The sequence below is a fragment of the Miniopterus schreibersii genome (genome assembly GCF_964146895.1).
Source record: "Miniopterus schreibersii genome assembly, chromosome: 2".
Classification (NCBI taxonomy): Eukaryota; Metazoa; Chordata; class Mammalia; order Chiroptera; family Miniopteridae; genus Miniopterus; species Miniopterus schreibersii.
Genome location: NC_138102.1, coordinates 123,503,716 through 123,528,363, shown reverse-complemented (window position 1 = coordinate 123,528,363; position 24,648 = coordinate 123,503,716). Strand labels below are relative to the sequence as shown.

The following is a 24,648-nucleotide window of genomic DNA, read 5'->3' as shown; positions in this document are numbered from 1 at the left end:
AAGCAAAAATGAAAGATGCCAGCATATGTTGCTGTAAATAAACCATTTACCGTTGGTGAAACAGCCAGTCATTTACTCAACAAGCATTTAAGCACGGGTGCTAAGTACTGGAGATAAAAAGATGAATGAAACGAAGTTTCTGCCCTCAAATACCATGTAGCCTCTAGCAGAGGAAAATAAAAGCAGGCTTGAAGGGGGTGGTCAGGGAAAGACGTATGGAAAAACCCTTTGGGCTGCTGCTTCTCGAAGGGCGAACAGGAGTTTGCCAGTGTAGGCGAGGCGGTGCTGAGAGGGAAAAGCACATCAGAGCGTACCAGAGCACAGAGGCACGCCACGGCTCTTACCTCAATTCAGTTTGTCAGTTCTTCTCATAGCAGAACTTCTTTTATTTCAAGCCTTTCCCTTTTTGTTTACTTTTCTTTATGATTTAGAGGTGTGTGTGGTGGGAGGGGGTAGAGTAGCCGATGCATAGCCAAAGCAACCTCACCATTGTGGAGCCTACAGCACCCGGATGACATCTTCTGAACCTATTCTGTCAACCTAGTTTCTCTAAGAGAGTCCTGGCAGAATCGTGTGAATGAGATTATGACCACTAGAAAAATAGCATTTTAAAACTCTGGTCTTTCTTAAAGAAAACAAAACAAAACAAAAAAAACAAACACACTACTCTTTTTCTTTAGTCACATAGGTCACTTTTGATTATTCAGGGAAATAGGGATGAAAATTAGGACGACCAAACCAGGAAAAACAGGGAAAAGGAAACAAGTTAATTTTTTTAAAATCAGAGTAAAATGGAAGAATTAAAATCAAGTATATCAGTTTCTATGCCAATTGTGAATAGACTGAATTTGTCCATTAACATCAGAAACGGAGTCAATGAATTAAAAAAAAAAAAAAAATAACTGCCCTAAATGCTGTTTATAATAAGCCCTTGAAGGACAATGACAGAAAGGAAATAAGATAACGGAAATTCAAAGCTACCTCAAAACCCACATTTGCTCATGATTTTAACTTATTTTCCCCATCAGCTTCATGCCTCAGATGAAGGTATAAAAGTTGAATTGGCAGCTTTAAGTATCACTAATACGCATCTGCAATGCAGTTCTTCGATAGAAATATAAATAAAGAATATGCCTTAAAGCCAGTGATGTCTGTCAGGGTCCACTGAGGAAAACTGAAATTGCACTCGGTACTTCAACAGCGAAAGTGAGGGTGAGAAATTGGTTACAAAATTGTCGGGGGCATAAAAGAGCAAAGGGGATCAGTGCAGGAAACAGTTACCACTCTACAGTTGGGGGAGACAAAAGGAAAGCTGGGGTTGTCCGAATCTAGAAGCTAGAAGAAGAGGTCACGGCCCTGGGGTTCAGGTGCTGAGAGAGGGGTGCCGCCCAGCTGGTGCTGACACCTCAGAAGCAGTTAAATGGGGCTGGTTCTGGGGCCACCAGGAAGAAGCTGGAATTTGTTACCCACTGACCCTCCTGGGATGAAGTGCTGTTGCTGGGGTAATGCTGACAGAAACAGCATCTTCCTGCCTCTTTCTAATGTCCTCTAGTGGCAGAACCAACAGGAAGCCGCTTGATAAAGAAGGGTGGCTTTGGAGCTGAGTGGTAGTAGGTAAACTACCAGTATCATCTATTTTGGCTAGTCAGCGTTCACATAAGAACACACACTCACACATGCTCTCTGTATATATATATTTGAACATCCATACCTCAACACTAACATCTTTATTCTTCTGCCTGACAGGATCCAAGTTTCTTTTGTACAAATGAAGATGCTCTAACACTCTCCCCCAAAATATAAGAGCACAAAGTCCCAGGAGTCATGATATCCATTTATGGCAGATGATCACAGTATCCACCTCTAGATGATGTTAACTGTTCAGTCATAACTCCATCTGACATTAGATAATCTAAAGACTATATTATAAAAGTAACCAATAAGGGGAAAGGAGGGGGAATAAAAAAGAGATTAGCTAGAAAGAAAATACGCAGAACTGCTACGGTCTTCATTTCTGTATCTGCTCAAGATCCACATTTGATATTTATAAATTCCTTAGTCCACTATGTGCTCCATATTTTTACCTAGTGAAATAGTCCAAACAGTTACTTTCAAAATTCTGAATCTTCAATTGTCCTTTCTTTATTGCTGCTGTTTTCCAGTAATTTTTCCTATTGGATCAATTCTAAGGGGTGCCCCCAGAGGCCCTCTGGGGTTCCAGACATAGCTCTCTCTACCCCACTGTATAGCAGCAACCTAATTTCCCCTTGATAACTGGGATCCATTACCCAGCCACTTTGGTAACCTCTTCTTTGCCTATTACTGAAACCTTAATCAGTTGCTAGTTGATAATTAAATGTCTCAAATTTTACTCTATTTATAAGCTGACAAGTTAGCCCACTGCAGTTTTGTGGATACCAGAAGACACAAGTCCCCTGGATCAGACACAAAGGACCATTTATTATTCACAGCAAAAGCATTAGCCAGGGTATCAGCATTTTTCACCGGTTCCCTGAACTCCAGTTTCCACAGAACAACATGCAGAAGGCCAGATGATACACGTACACAGAGAGGGTTGTATTACAGGAGACAGACACTGAAATCAGGTAATCTAATTTTTTATAATGGGCACTGAGCATATTCTTTGCTTTGGAGAGGGCATTATCTTTATTTTCCATAGTTATAAGAAAATTTGCTGTTTGCTCTGGAGACCGAGATTATATCTTCCAAGGCTATTCACTATATAAACAACCAGGAAAAGTTAGTACAAAACAAAGGGCAGTTGAAACCTAACATGTAATACCTGCAGAAACTGAAAAACTTTTAGAGAACTCTCTCCCTATACTGCTTACTTTATGTCACATTACAAAAGATATATGTAGTAGGCATACCCCAGGGAAATTCATTCTGTTCATTACCAAGAAGGAAAGTCATGTTATAGAAGGATCAAGCTGCTTTTCTAAGTCAGTTTTCACCTTATGGTCAAAGAACACTCACTGTCAATGAGGCTTCTCTAATTTTGCTGAGAGAACATCTGGAAAGATAATACAAAACCGGAGCTGTCAAAATACCACCACCAATGTGTACATCATCTTGGACAGGGTTTTAATTCATTGTAGTCAGTCTGTGCCCCCTGAGAGCCCTGTGCTGGAAGTCATAATAAGATTACCCGACTTTTTCTGTTCCTGTGTTATCAATCAACCCTCTGGTTGATGGAATTACATAAAATAATCAGATAAGCCTTTGATGCAATGATGACAATGACCTAAAGCAGTGAAATCAAATAGGGCCAGTGAAATAAAATAGGGCCAGCATAAATGAATCCCCTTGTGTAAAAGTTAAAGCTAGAAAAGTTAAAGCTAGGACACTGTCATTAGATATCAGGATTTAGAATTTACAACCAAACGCTGGATTATAACTGTTCTATCAGGCAAATATTCCAAGAACCTCAGGTTGAAAGTACCTTCAACATTATTAATTGCAGCCATAGCAAACTGATCATAGGCCAATGTGCAGTCATGTTATGTAGTCCACAGTAGTTCCTCCCCGCACCTCCCCCCAACACCCCCGCCACTGGAATTTGATAGCACATTTAAGAATCAGGAAGTTTTAAAAATAAGAATTCCTGACTGCTCTAGAAAAAATAGATTTCTCAACACAGAACCCATATTCCTGCATAAAAACTATTGGTGCTGAATAACAACTGTGTTCTTTAGAAGGAATATACACAGACCCCTTTACTATCTATTATATTTCCAATTTCAAGGCTGAAGGCCAGCCAGTGTTTATCATGACGCTGTAACTATTTTATTTGGTTTTAGGGAGAAATGAGAACTTCTTTTACTCTGCCTTTTCTCTCATTTATACTTTTTTCCTGACCTCTGTAGGCATCTGAGTGTGGGTCCCTGAAACTGGGTCCCACCCGACTTGATACTTGGATTCCCATATAACATCTTCAATCGATGCATAGTCACAGCAAATTCACCCTCCCTGAGGCAGCCAGCTCCATCGTAAGTCAGCTCTGAATGTTATAAAGCCATACATCATGCAGAACACTAACAAATACCAAATAATGCAATAATTTTTGCAAAGAACTTACCCCAGAGCCTGGCATGTAGTAGGCACTCTATAAAAGTTGGTTTCTTTCCCTGCTTTAGTTTTTCATTTAACAACTATTTCTTTTAACAACATAGAGTGCTTACCATGTGCAAGGCACTCTACTGGGACCTAAAACTAAAAAGAATAATAAAACACAGTCCCTGAATCCTGGAACTAATAACCTGGTAGGCTGAGACTGATCTATGTGCGTTCTGTTACAACACTGGATTAGAAATATGTACCAGGCTCCCAAACTAGAGCAGGGCTTTCTACTCTATTAAAAAATGGGCAGAGGAATTGAATAGACTCTTTTTCCAAAGAAGACATCCAAATAGTCAAGAGGTATGTGAAAAGATGCTCAACATCACTAATTATCAGGGAAATGCAGATCCAAACCACAATGATATCACCTCACACATGTTAGAATGGCTGTTATCATAAAGACAAGAGCCCTAGCCAGTTTGACTCAGTGGTTAGAACCCGCGGACTGAACTGTCTCAGGCTGATTCCCGTCAAGGGCACGTACCTCAGTTGCAGGCTAGACCACCTGCCCTGGTCAGGGAGCATATGGGAGGCAACCAATTGATGTGTCTCTCTCACATCTCTCTTTCTCTCTTTCCCTTCCACTCTCTCTGAAAAGCAATGGGGAAAAAATATCCTTGAGTGAAGATTAAAAAAGTAATAATAAAGAAATAAAGAAATAACAATGGTTTGGAGAAAAGGGAACCCTTGTGCACTGTTGGTGGGAATGTAAATTGGTTTAGCAACTATGGAAAATAGTAGAAGATTCCTCAAAAAATTAAAAATAAAACTACCACATGATTCAGCAATCCCACTTCTGGTTATATATTCAGAGGAAATGAAAACAGGATCTTGAAAAGATATCTGCATTCTCATGTTCACTGGAGCATTATTCACAATAGCCAAGATATGGAGACAATGTAAGAAGCTGCCAGTGGATGAATGGATAAAGAACATGTAATATATATATATTATTCAGCCTTGAGAAAAAAGGAAATCCTGCATTTTCAATAGTGTGATGGACCTTGAGTGCATTATGCTAAGTGAGATAACTCAGGCAGAGAAACACAAATACTGTATGATATTACTTATGTGTGGAACCTAAAAAAGCCAAATTTGTAGAATGGTGGTTACCATTCTGGGGGTAGGGGAAATGGATAGATGCTGTTTAAAGGTACAAACTTGCAACTAGAAGATGAATAAGTTCTTGAGATCTAATGCACAGCATTGTGATTATAGTCAACAATAGTGCATTATAAACTTCAAAGCTGCTAAGAGACTAGATCTTAATGGTCTCACCACATTAGGTTAATGACAGGACTGAAAGTGTTAGCTAAGCTAAGGTGGTAATCATATTGCTATATATAAATGTAGCAAATCAACACATTGTACACCTTACACTTATACCACAATATATGTCAACTATGCCAGTAAAAGGGAACGGGAGAGAGATGGAGAGAGAAAAAGAGAAAGGAAGGGAGGAAGGAATCTCTTTCAATGAGAGGAGGGCACCTGTTTTACTCTTGCCAAATTGCCTGGCAAAGGATGTGGGACAGCAGAACACAGCCAATGATGAGTGACAAGACAGACAGGCTTCCTGGGGTTGCAGGGGGAGAGCCTAAACCAGAGCAGGCATCACAGCCACAAATTACACCCAAGGCCGTTTTGCAGAGTGGCCCCCTGCAAGGCCACCAGCCCTGGACCTGCCGGGCTGTTGAAGCACATGCATGCACAGCTAACGCACATTGCCTTCAAAGGAGCGGTGTCAGACACGGAGGCCGGGCTGGATCGTGGGTCCACATACCCACTCACTGCCTCCTGCCCTCCACATTTCCATTCTTGATATCTATACAATACAAAAATTAGGTAAGCCCTTTAACTTAAAACTCAAGGTCACAGACTTGCTTAGGCCTGATTGTTTTATATTGTATCTCTTTGGGTGGATAAACTGCCCAAACTTTGTATTTGGACCATTAAGAAAAACTTTTCTCAGATCCTTTTTGTAATATTTATATTTTCAAGACTCAGGACCAAACTATCAATAAGATTGATACTCTCAAAGTGAACATGTCTTTGTCATCTCTAAATAAAATTATAGGCTACAGGCCCCGGCTGGTGTGGCTCAGATGATTGGGAATTATCCTGTGCACAGAAAGGTTGCCACTTGGATTCCCTGTCAGGACACATGCCCAGGTTTCTAGTTTGATCCCAGTAGGGGGAGTGCAGGAGGCAGCCAATTGAAGTTATGCTCTCACATCAATGTCTCTCACTCTCTCTCCTACTCTCTCTCTCTAAAAATCAATAAACTATTCTTAAAAATATATAAATATAAATATAAATAATAATATAAATAAAAATAAAAATAAAAATAAAAATAAAAATAAAAATAAAAATATAAATATAAATATAAATATAAATATAAATATAAATATAAATATAAATATAAATATATAGGCTTTAGGACAAAGAAAGAGAATAGTCAGATTAAGCATGGCCTATTTAAATTCTTCTCCAATTCTTCTGAATTTTGTGTTTGTTCACGTGCTACACCTGAAGAAGAATTTTAAATTATTATTTTTCTTATATATCTACCTTTTCCAAATAGAATTTAAGCAATTAGACAAACTGAAACATGTTTAAAAGCTGGTAAACAGGATAGTGAATTCACTCCAAGCCATGTCATGTGAAAAAAGCACAGAAATTTGTTCTTTGTCCTAAACGGCACACCCTATAAGTCTCTCCTACAGAAATAAAAGCACGAGCAATGCAGAGATAGGTGCTACATTATTTTTTGAAGTATTAGTTTCCTTCTGTTAAAATTGTTATTACATCATACACTTCCATAATCAATATATAGTTTTATTTTATATGCTTAACATTTTATGTAATGGGTAATTTTATTCTGCATATTTTTTTCATTCAAGATTGTTTTTAAGATCTAAACATGTTGTTACATATATATCTAGTTAGTTCATTTTAACTATGATATTCCATAATATGACTATATCACAGTTTATTTCTTAATTACTATATTTGAAGCATTATTTTTAATAGCAAAGAACTGGAAATAAAAGGCATATCTGCAAACAAAAATTGTTATATAAATAATGATGTAGCTATGTCATTGAATATATGCAGCTATTATAAAGAATGAAAGAAGGGCATGAACTTGGAAAGATGTTCATGATAAATTTCTTGTTTTTGTAAAAAAAATGACACCTATATACATGTATTGTATATATGACACACACATACGTGAGTTTGTATAAACATGAAAAACATATCCAATAAACCCAATGAAAAGATACCTAATAAACAAAATGTTAGTATGGTATTTACATGGCAGTGGAAGTAGGTGGAGGGGGGAGAAGACTATACATTTCATATGCTTCTGTATTGTTTGATTTAGCATGTTACTTTTATAGTTTAAATAGCAACAAGAATAAAGCATTAGAGAGGAAAAAAGAAATTGTTAGACTTAATTTTTGTTTCAGACTCTTTTTCCTAAATTGTTACAATACCATCTCTCAAACAATCTCTTCCTTCCCACTTCCCTCAAAATGTTCCTCAAAGTCTCAATGTCTATCCTAATTTCTCATTTTTGTGCCTATAATAAACTAATTTACATTAAAGTGTGAATGACTGATGTCCTCTTTACTGTTAATTTTTCCAGGGATGTTTGAATTTTTTGAAGGGCTGAGGCTGGGCTGCAAGTTATAACTTTATTCATCTGACTGCTTTTATAATTTCAGACAAAGGTGGGATAACTAGGGGAGCAGTTTTAGGGAAAGAAGTAGTTCTGTTAGCCCTTACTCCTGAACCCATCATAGACCACTTACTTCAACTATATGTGCCCAGGCCCAGTCAAGGGAGAGGGTTCCTTACAATTACAAGTTTAGGAAAACCCTTTCCATTTCATATTGAAAAATTGGAAAGAGTTTTCACAGTCATATCGTCCTGTGGAAATTAAACCACATAGATTTCAAGAGGACATATTTTGTTTTCTGGACAGCAAAGGTGAAGAGAAAATGTTATTTATGTTTCCTTCTTTCTTGCTATACATAAAGTTCTTGATTCTATAGAGAACTTGATGATCACTTAATTATCTTTCTCCAAGAGGCTAACCACCTGGACTTATCCTTCAAAGATAGAATTGCTTGGCCCCATCTTAACAACCGGAGGCAAACTATTAATAACGTTGGCAATATCTCCTAAGCTGTCATTCTTCTACCGTGGACTTGCCTGAGGTCCCAGAAATGCCAGGTCCTGTTGTCATGTTGATGTTTTCAGCGGTCTAATTTGGGAACTTTTAGTTGTGGTGAAGGTGGGTGAGAATGACTCAATTTACATTTTAGGATCACTTTAAACACTGGAAGAAAAGCGCAGCCAGCAAAGACCTCCAACCCCACCCCACCCCACTGGGACTCTCACTTGAGGTCTTGAAGGCACCTGGGCGGGGGGAGGGCAGAGGAAGGTCCAGGTGTTTGTTCTTATTTACCTTGAACTCAGTGTTGCCCTCAACTAGCTCTCCGATGCTTTGCATATTTCCCCACAATATAAAACCATTTAACCAAAGGAAGAAAAGTAAAAAGAGAGGATGTTATCACAGGGCGCTTCACTGATTTCCTTTAGAGCAGCGGTTCTCAACTGAAGCAGATTTTGCCACTCAGAGAACATTTGGCAATGTCTGGAGACATTTTTGGTTGTCACAACTGGAGGTCAGGAATGAGTGCATGCTACTGGAGTCTAGTAGAGGTCAGAGATGCTGCTAAACATGCTACAATGCACAAGACAGTTCCCCACGAAGAATTATCCAGGCCAAAACGTCAATAATAAATGTCGGCTTCGACGAGGTTGAGAAGTTCGGCTTTTAGATATTTAATCTATTGCTAGGGTGTAAGTCTTCATGAAGTCTATGGAGGGGCACTAGAGATTCTTTTTTTTTTTTTTTATCTTAAGCATTCAATTTAATGCATTTTGACAAATGTATATTACCTTGTAACCATGACCCCAAAACAAGATTAAAACACAAAAATTTCTATTGCTCCAGCAAGTTCCCCCACCTTTTTCTAGTCCATTTTGTCTCCCAAATGTAATTATTATTCTGATTTATTCACCATTTGTTTTTTTCCCAGAGTTTCCCATATATGGAATCATATAGCAGTGTACTCTTTTATGTCCAGCTTCTTTCACTTAACAAAATGTTTTGGAGATTCATCTATGTCTGTTGTGTCAGCAGTTCACTTCTTTTTCTGCTGAGTAGTTTTCCATTTTATTGAAATGTTTCTTTACTCATCTGTTAATGAACATTAAAACTGTTTTCATTTGGGGGGTATTATAAGTAAAGCTCCTATGAACATTTGTGTAGGTATATTTTCATTTCCTTTGAGCAAATACTTAGGAGTGGAATTGCTGGATCATGGAGATTCTTAAGTACTTCTTTGTCATCTCAGAAACCAAATTGGTCTGAGTGCCTTTTGGGTTCCATGACACCAAATTGGCATTAGAATAAAATAGCAATTTTCAACTCTGTCCATATCATGGCACACATAAACTAATTACTAAAATTCTGCAGCACACCGAAAAATATATTTTTTGCCAATCTGACAAAAAAAAAATAGGTATAATTACAAAAAAAATAATAATGCATTTTAAAAGAAAATCAGGTGTCTATACTTGTATATGAGGATTTCTGGACAAAGAATTAACGAATTAGACGTGACTTATTATGCAAAGTGACCAATAAGATGCAACTCTATTATATGACCTATATATTTATGGTTGAAGACAGGGCATTCACACCAGACTACTATTGTTGTGTTGACTTGTCATTTTTTTATTTGACAGTCTAAGGGAAAAGAGGTCAGTGCTCCTGACTAAATAGTCAGGTATTGCGTGTTTTAAAAATTCTTGCAGCACACCAGTTGAAAATCACTGAAATAAAATCTTTGGCAAACATTAGATATATCAGCTTTAGAGAATATAAATTAGATGCTTCTGAATCTGAATAAAAACATACCTTTTGGTCTTATTGCAATGTTGAACTAAACAAGGTAGAAAAATGTTAAAACTGCTTTAAAGGGTATATTTTGTCTCTTCAAGGAGTACTCTGTGGACCACCTGAACTAGAATCATCAAGAGTGATTATTAAAACTCTCCATCTACTACCTCAGAATCCCTGAGGGTTATACATTCTCCCCATCTTCACTGGTCAGCCCCTGCCACATAGCAATAAGCAAATGCCTATATTGCCACCAGAACACTGACATCCAATAAATGTTAAACTATTAATGATCATTTGGGGGTATCATAAGAATTTGGTTTCTGTCCTTGATTCCTGGTACAGAACTCCTTGGAATTAACTGGCTTTTGAATTGCTGATGAGATGACTCATGGAGGGCCCATTATAGCTTCGGGATGGGGGCTGGTTGCCACAAACAATGTCTGTGTGGTTACAGGGTTAGAACTTTTAGCCCCACCTCCACCCCAACCTCTGGGGAGGGGAAAGTGGCTGGAGATTGAGTTCAGTCACCAATGGCTATTGATTTAAGTAACCATGAAACCTCCATTAAATCCCTAAATAATGGGGTTCAGAGAGCTTTCTGGTTCTAGGAGAGCGGTGTGCCAGGAGAGGGTATGGAAGCTGCCCACTTTACTTCCCCATACCTTGCCCTATCCATCTCTTCCAATTGGCTGTTTCTGAATTATGTCCTTTATAACAAACCAGTAAGAGTAAGTAAATCACTTCCTAGAGTTCTGTGTCATCAAGTGAATATTGCATCTGAGGGGGGATTGTGAGAGAGCCCACACTGGTAGTCAGGCAGAAGTACAGGTAGCCTGGGAACCCCATTTGTAGCTGACGCAGACGTGGGGACAGTTGTGTGGGACCTAGCCCTTAATCTGCGCGGTCTGTGCTAACTCTGCGTAGAGTCCGAATGGAAATGAATTGTTGCACACCAGTGGGTATCAGAGAACTGGAGAAGAGGTTGGTGTTGGAATGATGTATTTGGTGTCAGGAACACACACACACACAATTATGCTGCCCTAAATTAACAAACAAGCCATGGAAAGAGAGATTAGATCAGATATCAAGAAATAATATAGTTTTAAAATCTTAATATGGTAACTTTTCAATGATCTTTTCAGTAAGTTAAAGTACTTTAGAAAATTTCTCCTAATTTCTGATTCCGCATTTATATTGTGCTTAGATTTTTCACTGTAAAGTACAAACACCATAGTCAAAGATATTTAAAATTTTTTCAGCACCCTCAAAATGTTCCAAGATATTATGTAAGACATTTATTAACACAGAATGTATAGTTTATCTATGAAGAATTCTTTATATAAACAGTTAGTGATAATTCCCCAGAAATGTCACTGGGGAATTATTAGAATATTGCACCAACCAACAGAAATGAACAAGTGACACATGTTTAGGTGTTGCTATCCACATGTTATCTGTGGGAGTACAAGGAGACTTCCCATAGTCTACTTTACACATCACTTACTTCCTATTGGCAAACTGACCACATGTGAACAGTACGAGAGAAAATTGAAGACTCAGTGCTTCAAGAAAAATAACTGATACTTCAACTTCGCCCCTGGGACTAGTCTTAGTGGATAGTTTGTGCATCATCTGTCAGAAGGCGGTTGTGGTCATCAGTTTACTCTTTCTTCTGTGTGTGTGAATGTCTTCTCACTACCTTAACATTCTCTGGATCCCACTGACTTAGACTGAGATCACTGGCTCCTATTAATGCAGGCCAGTGAGTGTGAGTAAATGCTTGCTCTCTATCTGTTTTTGTCTTTACCTGTTTCTTCTAAGGGGCCAGATTCCCTGGACCCCATTCCAGACCCAGCCAAAGGCCACTCAACTTCCCAACCCAGTTTCCAGCCCTCCTAGAAGAGAGAGGCTGGAGAGAGATTAGGAGAGAGAGGGATATTAGGACATTAGGATTAAAAAATGACTAGTTTTCTTCCCTTTTACATTTCAAAATGTAAATTCCATTTGGCCAACACATTTCAAAGCATACAACAAAGGCACTGCCAGCAGGGACCATCTCCCCTTCTCTGACCCTCTTTTTTTTTTTTTAAATATATTTTATTGATTTCAGAGAGAGCAAGGGAGAGGGAGAAAGAGATAGAAACATCAATGATGAGAGAGAGTCGTTGATGGGCTGCCTCCTGCACACACACATACACACACACCCTGCTGGGATAGAGCCTGGAACACTGGCATGAGCCCTGACCAGGACTCGAACCTCCATCTCCTGGATCATAGGTCAATGCTCAGTAGCTCAGCCATGCCAGCCGGGTTCTAACCCTCTTTTGTTCTCCTTAATCCTCAGAACATTTGAGCTTTTGGTCTTCAGTAAATGAAGAGGTGACTTAAGATGCTTTACAAAGAGAACTTGAGGCTTAGGGAAAGCATGTAAGTTGTTAGCAACCCCCAAATTTAAAAAATTTAAAAATTGTACATGTATGTTTTATTTTTAGAAATGACTAGAATTCACTATGGCAGCTCTGTTCAATAGAAATATAGCCACATAGAATGTTAAAGTTTCTAGTAGCCACATTAAAACAAGTAAAAAGAAACCAGTATAATTAATATTAATACTGCATTCCCATACTACAGCCTCTCTTATTTAATCCAGATTAAAATTCCCCATGTAACCCTCACAAATGAGTATGAAAGACATAAGAGGAAACCCTAATACAGGCAGTCAATGAAGCTGGGATGGTGAGATAGAAGAAGTAATCCAACAGGACTTTGACCTGATAGCAGAGATCCCTTCAGGCAGTTCTCAACAGGCTCTGTGGCTGCTCTCCTGACACCTAAGTCAGAGCATTCATTCCCTAATGCAGCACAGACAGCAATTTGTAGTCTGTATTTGTACAGAACTGTCATTGCAACAATTGGTCCTCTAACAAATAAAAGGAAAACTATCCAGGGCTCCAGGAAAACAGTGGATGAAACCTCTGTATGACCCATTAGAAAAATCTATCCTTGAATATGATGCTATAGTTTATTTGAACTTAGTGTGAATTCAAACACCGTCTCAGGATTGTTTGCTTGTAGATAGTAACTGTGATTGAGGATTGGATGGCTCAGCGAAAGTCATGAAATTTAAGGTTCTTGTGAGCAGATGAAGAACTAATATGGGGGGAAAAACATAGTCCTCTCACCACATTTGTTCAAGTAAGGGCCCTGTGGGTCAGTGCGGGTCCATGGGACTTGTTTAGCTTTACGAAAACAAGGGGCCCAGGGAAGGGGTATAGTGCTAGGCACAGGTAATAGGATAGACGGTAAATATTCTGGGAGTTCTCCAGGCATCGTCTCGGGGAAAGACAGGAGGATGCTCATCAACATCAGAAAAGCAATGTTCCAAAAAGCTGCCTCTGAGAAGTGTTGGCCTTTATTCCCTTGTTTTCCTTTGTAGGAAAATGTGAACGTGGAGTCCCTTGAACACTCCAGATGGAGGAGAAGCCAAAAGGAGGTAAGTGCTCATTCACCTCTGAGAGGGCACAAGCAAAGGGCCACAGACAGATACAGGGGGGCTGTGTGAGGAGCAGGGAGGAGGACTTCGGCTAAGGGAGTTTCCTTCTTCTCAGAACCACCTTCACATTAATGGAAAAGACCAAAGTAATTTCTACTCTTCTTGACTTTTAATGGTAATAACAAAGGCACTGATAGCAATAGCTAGACATTTATTGAGAGTACTCTATGGCGAGCTTTATGCTGGGTACTTTCTGGAGATCATTACATTGAATCCTCACAATATCCCTTGAGGTAAGAACTGTTATTACTGTCATTTCTAAAATTTTATTATTTTCTAGATCAATATTTCAACAATCCCAACTCTTAAGGAAAGAAGTTATAGGATATTTTCATATAGGTCAACAGTCCCTTATCAGAATCCTTTGTGTCTGGATATTTCATAATTCAGAATTTAAAATTTTTTAAGAAATGCTATGCATTTTTACACCACGTTTTACATAATACCTCAGTGGAGTCTACATGCACAGGAAACCTTCCACAATTTGCCACTCTGCTTTTGATTGTATACTGTTTTTGATTTTGATATTCTAGGTTTCATGAAGACACCATGATCTGTCTTCTGTACTAACTTTTCTGACTACATTATTGATTAAAACAGACACCTCCTTTTCTTCCTTTCCTCTCCTTCTCTGTTACTTACAATGGCAGCTTTTACTCTTCTAAAAGAGCAAAATTAAACCCCAATTTTAAAATAACAAAAATTCACACAGCAGATGTGACACTGATGGGTAAGTTCTGACCCTTAGACACACAACTAAGGGTCAGAACTGGTTTTGCTCTCATGATTTTTGTCCCTGAACATATAAAAAGCCTCCTCTTTTTAAGAGTTTTTGGAGTTTTGTAATTGCTGAGGAAGGAGTGGACCTATACCTGCCTCCTGCTGAAATGTCACACATTTTGAAATACACTTGTCCTTGTTTGACTAAGCAATAAGACAGAGTGTTCTCTGGGAAGAGAACTCTCCCTGCCACCCACTTTTCTTGCACATGGACATTAATAAAGCAACAGTGATCTCATCCTCCTGGCTTGACGTCCTTGGCTGGGCTTCCAGCCCAGTGGCAGTCAGAGCCTCTAGATCCATGAGGCAGAGCTGACTGATGAGCTGGCCTTGGCTCTCACTCCTCTTTGCGGTCCAGCATTTTAAGTCCTGGACAGGCTGGCACTCAAAAGGAATCCCTAATACCAAATTCTACAAAAGCTTCCTTTACTCTCTGAGGGCCTCTGCTGTCCAAATGATGGTCCTTAGTGAATATGCTTTTCTTGGTCCACCAAATCTATGTGACCTATTAGGAATATAAGGTGATGGAGGGATTGATGCCAAGGAACCCTACATACCTGAGTTCTGTTCTAGAGTGAAATATGCACAGAAAATGACACTGGTCAATGAAGCATGTTATATTTAGTTGAGGTCTGGCCGCACACTCATGTGACTTAGAGCAAACCACATGTAACTTGGTGAATGTATTTTGCCTCAACTAGTCTGAGCTCTTAGGCTTTTTTTTTTTCTTCTTTTTTTTATGTCTTTATTGATTTCAGAGAGAGGAAGGGAGAGGGAGAGAGAGAGACAGAAACATCAATGATGAGAGAGTCATTGATCAGCTGCCTCCTGCACGCCCCTACCAGTGATGGAGCCTGCAACCCGGGCATGTGCCCTGACTTGGAATCGAACTGTGACCACCTGGTTCTTAGGTCGACGTTCAACCACTGGTCTATGCTGGCCAGGCAGCTCTTAGGCTTTTTGTCTTAGTTTCAGATCCTATCAAGGAAAAGGCATCCAGAGTCTTCAGCATGGCTAGAGTCTTCCCTATTAGGGCCTGAAATTAGGGGACTTTGCTGGGGGAATGGGAGGAGCTGTGAATATCTCCTGGTTAATAGTATCCCTGATTTATATTCTTTCACCTATTATCCCATAGTCTTAACTTCTAGGCCCATCTTATCTGGCCTTATGGGATGAAAAGGACCCAAAGAGTCAGTGTCATTAGAACATTTTCCCTAAAATTGACTAATTAAAACCCTTCTGATAAGACTATGCTCCCAAGAAACCTGTCTTAGTGACTCTTCTGGCCCTTGATTCTGTTCTTGAGTGAAGAGCAAAGCTAGTGGAAAGAGTGGAACTCTAGCCTCTCATGGCCACCATGGTGGTGGATGTTTTACAAAGTGAGGTTGAATGCATGAAAATGGAGCAAGACTTCTTATCATCACAAGCACCTCCTAACTCAGAATGTGGCATAGAGAATGCTGCTCAAGTCATTTGCTTACTTACTACTCTGAAGAAAAAAATAATCTCTTTGGCCCGGCCAGGTGTGGCTCAGTGGTTGAGCATTGACCTAGGATCCAGTAGATCCCGGTTCGATTCCCAGTCAGGGCATATGCTTGGATTGTGGGCTCAATCCCCCGTCAGGGGCAGCCAATCAATGACTCTCTTTCATCACTGATGTTCCTATCTCTCTCTCTTGCTCTCCCTTCCTCTGACTGAAATCAATAAAGATATATTTAAAATATTAATAATAATAATCTCTTCGGTCTTAAGCTAATGGCGAACCGAGGCAGTAAGAGATGCAAATGTAGTATATATTGCATTGGGAAACAAGGGATCCAAATAAATTCAAACTTCCTCTTCAGTTGTGTTTCTTCCTCCACTTTAGGATGTGAATCAAAGACATCAGAGATTTTGCACTGCCAAATATATACCAAACTTCAACACATGCTCTGTAGTAGAGGTCACCGTTTAATAAGAAAGAACAAGCCTACAAAATATTTATTCTCATCCCACTCTCTGAATTAAAATCTTGCCCTGATGTACTTGTCTGCTTGTGTTGTTTTCAGAAGAGTCTAGACCTGAAATCTAATTATCTTGCATATTAGAACACTAATACTGATGTTCTTCTATCAAGGTCTGTCTTCCTTTATAAGCTATGTAAACTTATGGCCTAGATTTATCTTCATTCATGTGACTTGAGCCATCTTGATGAAATGCTCTAAATTAGTCTTAGAGAAAGTTCATTCTGATATGTGGTCAGATCCAGACCTATTCTCCAGTCTTATTGGAAACTCACTGATAATATACAAAGTCACCTGTTGATTGAAATATTATCACTGACTAGCCACTGTAATTAGTGATTAGTACTATCACTGATTAGTGAAATACTATCACTGATTCTTTTCTATTACTTCATGATAGTAGTCTGAAACACCACCCTCTATATAGTTAACACAAAATCCACTTTTGGTATTTATGTAAGTGAAGGCTTAACAGCTTCCATGAATTACAAGTTCAAAAATGAAATGTTTTAATTTCAGCTCTTTACCTAATGCCAAAAAAAGTCCAAATTTGCATAAGCCTAATTTGATATTATTAATCTCATTTTACATATCAGGACACTGTACAGATGAGGCACAAAGAGGAGCCATTAAATGTTCAACATCACATACATAGTAAAGCTAGCATTTGAACATAGAATATTTGTTTTCTTATCCATTCAGCTACCCTATGTATTTTGATTTGGACATTTAATTCGTTTATATTTAAGGTTATTATTGATAGGTACTTATCTATTGCCATTTTATTTCTTTATGCTTATGTTTCTCTTTCTCTCTATTTCAACTTATTACAGCAGTCCCTTTAACATTTCTTGCAAAGCTGGTTTGGTGGTGATAAATTCCTTTAGCCTTTTTTTGTCTGGAAAGTTCTTTATTTCACCATCTATTTTGAATGATAGCCTTGCTGGATAGAGTAGTCTTGGTTTCAGATCCTTGTTTTGCATTACCTTAAATACTTCATGCCATTCCCTTCTGGCCTGTAGAGTTTCTGATGAGAAATCAGCTGACCATCATATGGGAGCTCCTTTGTAGGTAACAGCTTGCTTTTCTCTTGCTGCCTTTAAGATTCTCTTTGTCTTGAATTTTGGCATTTTAATTATGATGTGTCTGGGAGTGGGCCTCTTTGGGCTCTTCTTGCTTAGAACTCTCTCTGTCTCCTGAACTTGTATGACTTTTTCCTTGACCAGGTTAGGAAAGTTTTCTACCATTATTTCTTGAAACAGGTTCTCTAACCCTTGCTTACTTTTGACCTCTTCCAGCACTCCTATGATGAGAATCTTGTTACATTTCATGTTGTCCCATAACTCCCTTAAACTGTCTTCCTGTTTTTTAATTGTTTTTTTCTTTTTGTTCTCTAATTGATTTTTTTCTACCCTGTCTTCTAATTCACTGATCCAATCCTCAGCTTCCCCTAATCTGCTGTTCATTCCTTCCAATGTTTTTCTATTTCTGCTATGTCATTCTTAATTTCCTTCACAGTTTCTATATCTTTTTTCATGCTGTTTAGCAGCCTTACAACCAGTATTCTGAACTCTACATCTGATAGATTGCTTATCTCCATTTCATTTAGCTCTTCTTCTGGAGAATTATTTTGTTTTTTCATTTGGGGCTTGTTTTTTTGTCTCCCTGTTTTGGCTGCCTGTTTAGATTTGTTTCTATGTATTAGGTAGATCTGCTAGAACTCCTAGTCTTTTGGATGATCTCTGGTGCAGGTCAATGTCAGATGCTCTTTGTGACTGGCCTTGAGTACCCTGTTTGAAGTTTTCCACACTCCACAGCTTCTGATTTCCTCTGCTAGGGCTGACTGTGTTTGGACAGGACCAAGATGTGCACCAAGGTCTGCTTTTCCAAGCCCTGGGTCTAGAAGCAAATCAGGCAAAGACTCAAAGCATCCAGAAGCTGTCATTCAGTTTCTTAAGGAGCCTTGGGCTGTAGAAACTCCACAGGGTGGCATCAGAGGTTTTCCAGCAGGGTGGGGCAATTGCTTCCTTCCGCCCAGGCAAAAGCTGCTTAAAAGGTAAATGTCTGCCTGAGAAAGATATCCTCTGCAGTATGGGGGAATGACTCAGCACTGGGGTCCAGATTGATGCTTTCTGAGATCTATTCCCCCAGCCAGACCCCCTGGATTCTCCTCACACAGGTCTAGTTCACTCTGCCCTCCCTCCACCTGAACCCAAGGTAAGTGACTGCACACAAAACTTTGTGTGTTGGCCCTTTAAGAGGGTGCCTGCATTTCCAGCCATCTCTCCCCAGCAGACAGAAACCTGGCTACTTTTCACAGCCAGATGTTATGTGGGCATCTTTCTTAGCTCTGGTGCTCTGGGCTGGGAAGCCCAGCTTGGGGTTTAGGCTCCAGAGTTCTCAGTGGGAACCCCCTACAGCTGAGATATCCATCTGGACGTTCAGCTGCTGCCTGTAGGAGCCCAGCCAGCCTTCTGGTGCCTCCGTACTTCCTACCAGTCTCTATGTGGTCTCCACTTTACATCTTTGGTTATGAGGGTGCTACCCAGCTAGTCTTTAGTTACAGTTGATTGTTCAGGATGTTTTTTTTATATTTTAGTTGTAATTCCAGTTTGGTCCTGGTCCAGATAGCTTCCACTCAATCTGCTGCCATCTTGGATCTCCAGCCTACTTGTTTTTAAATCTACCAAGCATGTGGAATTCTCAATTAAGATCCAAGGATCCTAAAATCCAGAAAAGTCAAGTGCTATGAGGATGTTGTCAGAGAATCAAGTATAAGTAAGACAGGATTCATGTCTACAAGGATCAAATCATTAAAATACACCACACAATAAAGTGCAAGTCATAAGGTGTAAAGACAAGGTTTAAAGCTCATGGTGCCTAAACAGCTTAATTCTGAATAAAAGAAATAAGAAGGCTTCAGAGGAGGTGACAGAGCTGTGCCCTGATGGGTGATCAAATGTCTGAGCTGATAATATGTACCTCCCACTTCAAGGGGCCTTACAGGTGGTGCTGTTTGTTGATGGTGGAAAGGGAATGGGTATATAAGAGTAAGTCAGTTAATTCTCAAAAAGTGGCACCTTTTCAAGGATTGATGAGACATAGAACTAAAAACATCAGGGATCACTCTGCAAGCATCAATGACAAAGTTGGCCAAAGGCAGATCCTCTTTCATTAACTCACTCCATCCACCAGTGGAGTAAACCCTGCCCCTGATCTGGCTCTTCCCTCTGTACCCTTCTCCCAAATCCTAGCCAGGCCTTTGCTTGCAGGCCACTGAAATAGATTCCCTTTGGTTGTTTCACATTTTCTTCAAGGGTCAGGTTTGATCCATTATCCTTACAACTCATTTGAGTTTTATTTCTACATCTTTAGTGAAGCCACTTTTGCAGGTTGTCATCCTTTAGCTTCAGGAAGCATCAAGACAGGTAGACTATGCACTACTATTTCAGCTAACTTATTCTGGATACAGGACACAAAGTGCTGCTCCTTTAAAAGATTTCCAGTACAAGGCTTCATGGAAATAAAGAGAATACTGTCATCCTTGGGCAAGAATTTCAAAGCAGCCCTTTTATCTCTTGTGTGGGGGCACTGAGGTCTGCCTCCTTTGCTGTCAGTTATTCCAGTTCAAGGCACAGTAACTTTGCTGTTCTCAGAAAACAGTGAAACCCTCCTAGAGCCATTTGGTAAAGGCATTAAAAAAACCCAGAAAACATTACATGACTTTCCAAATAAGTCATTTGCAAGTGGGTCTTAAATGGAATTGCAGAGATACTCTCCTCAACACAGAACCAAGCACTGGTGTGCAATACTCACTGACATGTTTGGCTCCAATTCATTTAAGTTATAAGAATTTGGGAGAACTGTTTTTCTTTTGGCATTTTTGGGGGAGCAGTCATTGCAGATTGTCTAAAAATAACAATAACTCCCTTCCTTAAAACTTCCTTATGGTTTTGTGTAGGGTAATGGGAAACAGGAGAGAATTACAAGACCTAATAAAGATTTGAATTGCCTTTCTGAGGAGGAAAGGAAACTTAAAAAGTTAAAGAAAGTGGATTAAGTTCTTCAACAACAGATTAGAAAACACCCCATGAGAAACATAAGCAAATAGTTGCAATACTAATAGTGGGGTGAACAGCAATTTAGACTTAAATTCCACCACTAGCCTAAGTGCACATTCTTCAGATGTGTGGTTTTCTGTGTTCCATGGAGCCCTAAGGTTTTCCTAGGGTTTCAGGGAGACACGGTGTCTCAGGGGCAGAGCAACTAAACTTGAGCCATCAACCAGATTCTGAGCCCTCGTGTCCTACTTCAACCACCATGACCTGGGTTTATATCTGTTTTACATATTGGTATTCCCTGTAAAATTTGTTTAAAAAACACGTGTGTGTGTGTGTGTGTGTGTGTGTGTGTGTGTATGTTCAAGAGAGGGGGAAGGGAAAAAAGAGTTTGGAAATCATTATTATGCATAATTTCTCTCAGCATCTTCTAAGAATCTCTCCAATGAACCTCCAGCTCTTCACTACAGCGCGAGCACGTGAACACTGCAGCACCACCCTTAGACATGGGCAGGTACCTGTGACAAAGGGGCCTTGAGTTTTAGAGTGCCATTCTTGAAATTTTCTAAGTCTCCTCCTGTGCCTGGGACTGGTTGGTCCCAGCAGTTCTGTCCAGGTGAAGAACCCCTAGTTCACGTGGTTCCTGGTCCCTGTTTTTCCTCTTTAGAGTACTTTCTGAAACTATCTGGTATAAGTAGTTGACCAGTTGTCCCATGGAGCTCAAACTTGCACCTGTGGGTTGTTCTGGGGTGTGTGGCTGGACCCCAACTATAGGAGTGCAGCCTGACCAGCACATTGTTCCTACTGGCCAGTGTGGTATTTCTTTCAAGGGATTGTTTAAGATTGGGGTGCCAGAGCAGTGCTGACATTCTAATTTTGGGTTGTTGACACTCACAAAAGGGACTCCTTTATCTCCAACTCCTTGTTGTTGGCACCCAGGGCAGTAACCAAATTCCTCTTGCTGGCTATGTGCCATATGTCAGGAAGTCCTCTGGGGAGACAAGGTCTGTCTCCTCCAAGAGCTTTTGAGATAGTTGCCATGCAATGCCCTCTCTTTCCTCTGATTGATACAGTGACTTTGTTCTCTCTCAGGTTGGTCTTAAGATCTTCAGATGATGGCTCCTCTTCTATCTATATTGCAGGTGGTGGTGTGGTCAGTAGGAGTATGTTCAACTTTAGCAGAGATGCTATTCCCAAAATGCAGTGATTATGGCCTAAAGAGTTCAAGAGAAGGCATGCTTGGAATATGTGCTATTTTACAGTTAAGGTATACAATTCTGAACAATAAGTATCACGTGAGCAGAAAATGAATTGTTGCTCACATTTTCTTGCATACCCTGGGCATCATCAACACACACCACAACAAGCTCTGAGAGAGTCATTGGAAGCCAGTATTCCCAGGCAGCATGGGGGGCGGTGCCACATCATGAGTAATGAAGGAACCAGCATGAAACAACTGGCGTTAGGGAAGCGTAGGAGCAAAAAGATCTATATTGTTCTTGTACTAACAGCTTACAAAGAGCCATGGTACTGTGAGTAATAACTGCTACCTTTTTTTTTTGCAGTGGGAGATATAACTTAGCCAGGAAGAACATATTTAACAATAAAGAGCATGAAGAGAGTTCCTAAACCTGAACAGGAACAGCGGGGGCCTGGATACAACAAAGAATCTCTGCAAACACTGAGTAGATAGAAAAGAATAATAAGTATCTCTGCTCTACCTTTTTTCTAAATCACCAGTTCATCATCTTTCATGGGCCCATCAGTTTTGTAAGACATTTTTAATCAAAATTTTTATATAAACAGCCCCTCCCCAATATTTTGTCCAGTGACTCACGAACCATGGACAGCCCTCATGAACCAGGCTAAGACTCTTACCATGCCTTGCCTGATATTTTGCAATAACCTCTTAATTTGTCTCTGTTTTTTTCATTCTCTATACTTTCTAGTGCATCTTCCAAACTGCCAAAGAGTGCTTTTCCTAAAATGCAAATCAAATCAAGCTTACTCTGCTTATAACCCTTCAATATCTACAGAACCAAACTGAAATTCTTTGGCTTGGCACATAATTTCCTTCATGATCTGGCCCCTCCTCTCTCCTTTAGCCTCATCATCTACAAAACATAATAGCTACTCTATGTTCTAACTATTCAATTGGCAATTTTCAAAATCCTCAGTGCTCTTCAATGTTCTACCTTCTTTTGGGATTTCCTTACCATCAACTGTTTTTATAAATGATTCCTACATGTCCCAAAAGACTCACTCAGGCTCTCACCACCACCTCCCTAAATGCCTCCTTCCACTCCACCTCTCCCAGGGGCCAGTGAAAGCAGAGGGAAGGGAGGGAGGGAGGGAGGGAGGGAGGGAGGGAGGGAGGGAGGGAGGGAGGGAGGGAGGGAGAGAGGGTGTAGTTGAGACTGGGGGTTGTAAAGTACAGTTCACAGATATCTTCAAAGGATTTTGTTCTAAGGGAAATGGGAATCCATTGGCTGCCTCCCTGGCCCTCGATGTATAGCTCCTCCCAATATTCACATCTTCACGTAGTCCCTTCCCACTCTGAATCTAGGCTGGCTGCATGACCCAGTTTAAACAACACAAAGCAGAAGTGACAGTGTGCCAAATTTGGGGCTTAAGTTTATTAGAAGATGTGGGAGCTTCTGCTTTTGTGCTTTGGAAATTCTTGGGAACCATGTATGATGTTCAGCTACCCTGCTGGAGAGACCGTGTGAGGAGGCCATGTGGAAAGGGAGAGGCCTGAGACTACATGGGGAGAGCAAGAGACCCAGCCATCAGCAGCCCAGCTGAGTCCAGCTTCCAGCTGTCCTTGCCAAGGGACTGGACTTATGAATGAAACATTCTGAATGTTACAACCTCATTCACAGTTGCATGAGGGTCCTGTGAGACTCTCATGCAACTATGAAAGCCCCAGTCAATCCTATGGAATCAAGAGAAACAATGAAAAGGTTATACCAAGTCACTAAGTTAACTGATAACTAAACCAGAACTCAACAGGTGAGAATGGGTCTTAGCATCAAGCACTGATGAGAGAATATTGGGTAGGGAATGTGCAGCAAGTACCATTAGCAAACCTCACACCTGGAATCGTGAAGCAGGGTTCAGAGACTATATGGGCAGTCAGGGTGCAACAGTAGGCATCCAGCACAACTGTTCCCACACTTGTTGGTGACTTCGCCATACTTTCCCTCTCCCTGTCATGCTCACCCTGTCAGTCCCATGCTTGATCAAGAGAGATGAGGCATCAAACAAGTTCAGTGTGACATCTATCTATAGCTATGCCAGGCAGTAAGGCAAGGTGACTGTCCAGCTGGCAAGAAGCTAAGGACAGGAAGCCAATACTTGATTAGATGTTATAACAGAAATGGCTGAAGCCGACTACCAGAGAGTCCTCTGCTCTCTGGTCAAGGGCACAGATTTCAGCCTAGTTAATTTGGCTTTATTCCATGGCCACAGACTAAACCTTTAACCCAGCCAGCTGTCCAAATTGGATTCCCTCCATTCATCTTGGAAAAGACGACGAGACACCATGTCCAAATCACAGCTTTTCTCAGGGAAATGCTGTGTTGTGAGCAAGTCCATCTGTAACAGCGGCATGTTCCGAAAAAATAACCGAGTTCTAATAGTCATTCACTCATCTCTTTCCTCCCACATTCCAACCTAAATTTGTTCCTCTGTCTGAGTTCCCTATGTATGTTAATGGGATTGCCAGTCTCTACTCTGTCCCCAGGTTTAAATTTTGATGTCATTTTGAAGTCTCTCTTCTTTCCATCCGCTACACCCAATCTTCACCTTGATGTCACTTCTTCAACTAACTCTTTTTATTTCCACAGCTCTAGTTTAGTTAGGTACATGTAACTTACACAAAGGGTTCCAGGGACTTCTTAACTGGTATTGCAGCTTCTACTCTCTTTTTTATGTCTTCTCCAATCTATCTGTCACATCTCTGCAAGAATAATCTTCCTAAAATATGTTTTGAACATGTAATTTTTTAGCTCACAATCCTTCAGTGGTTCCTTAATTCCTGCAGCAGGATTGCAAAGTCAAATACTTTCAATAGATTTAAGTGTAAGATGTGACTGAATGTTTAGAACAACAGGGAGCTCTGTAGACCTG

The 24,648-nt window shown here is 40.1% G+C and overlaps 1 protein-coding gene across 1 annotated transcript in view; it reads right to left on the bottom strand.

Moving 5' to 3' along the window:
• LOC308552519 (olfactory receptor OR51C1-like) overlaps nt 1–23,713 on the bottom strand; it is a gene marked incomplete at both ends in the record, with an annotated part of 82,740 nt that extends 59,027 nt beyond the window's left edge. Inside the window, 3 exon segments of the mRNA XM_081127764.1 lie at nt 20,969–21,035; nt 22,396–22,498; nt 23,596–23,713. Coding sequence (XP_080983890.1) covers nt 20,969–21,035; nt 22,396–22,498; nt 23,596–23,713 — 288 coding nt within the window.
• Nucleotides 23,714–24,648: the final 935 nt, after the last annotated feature.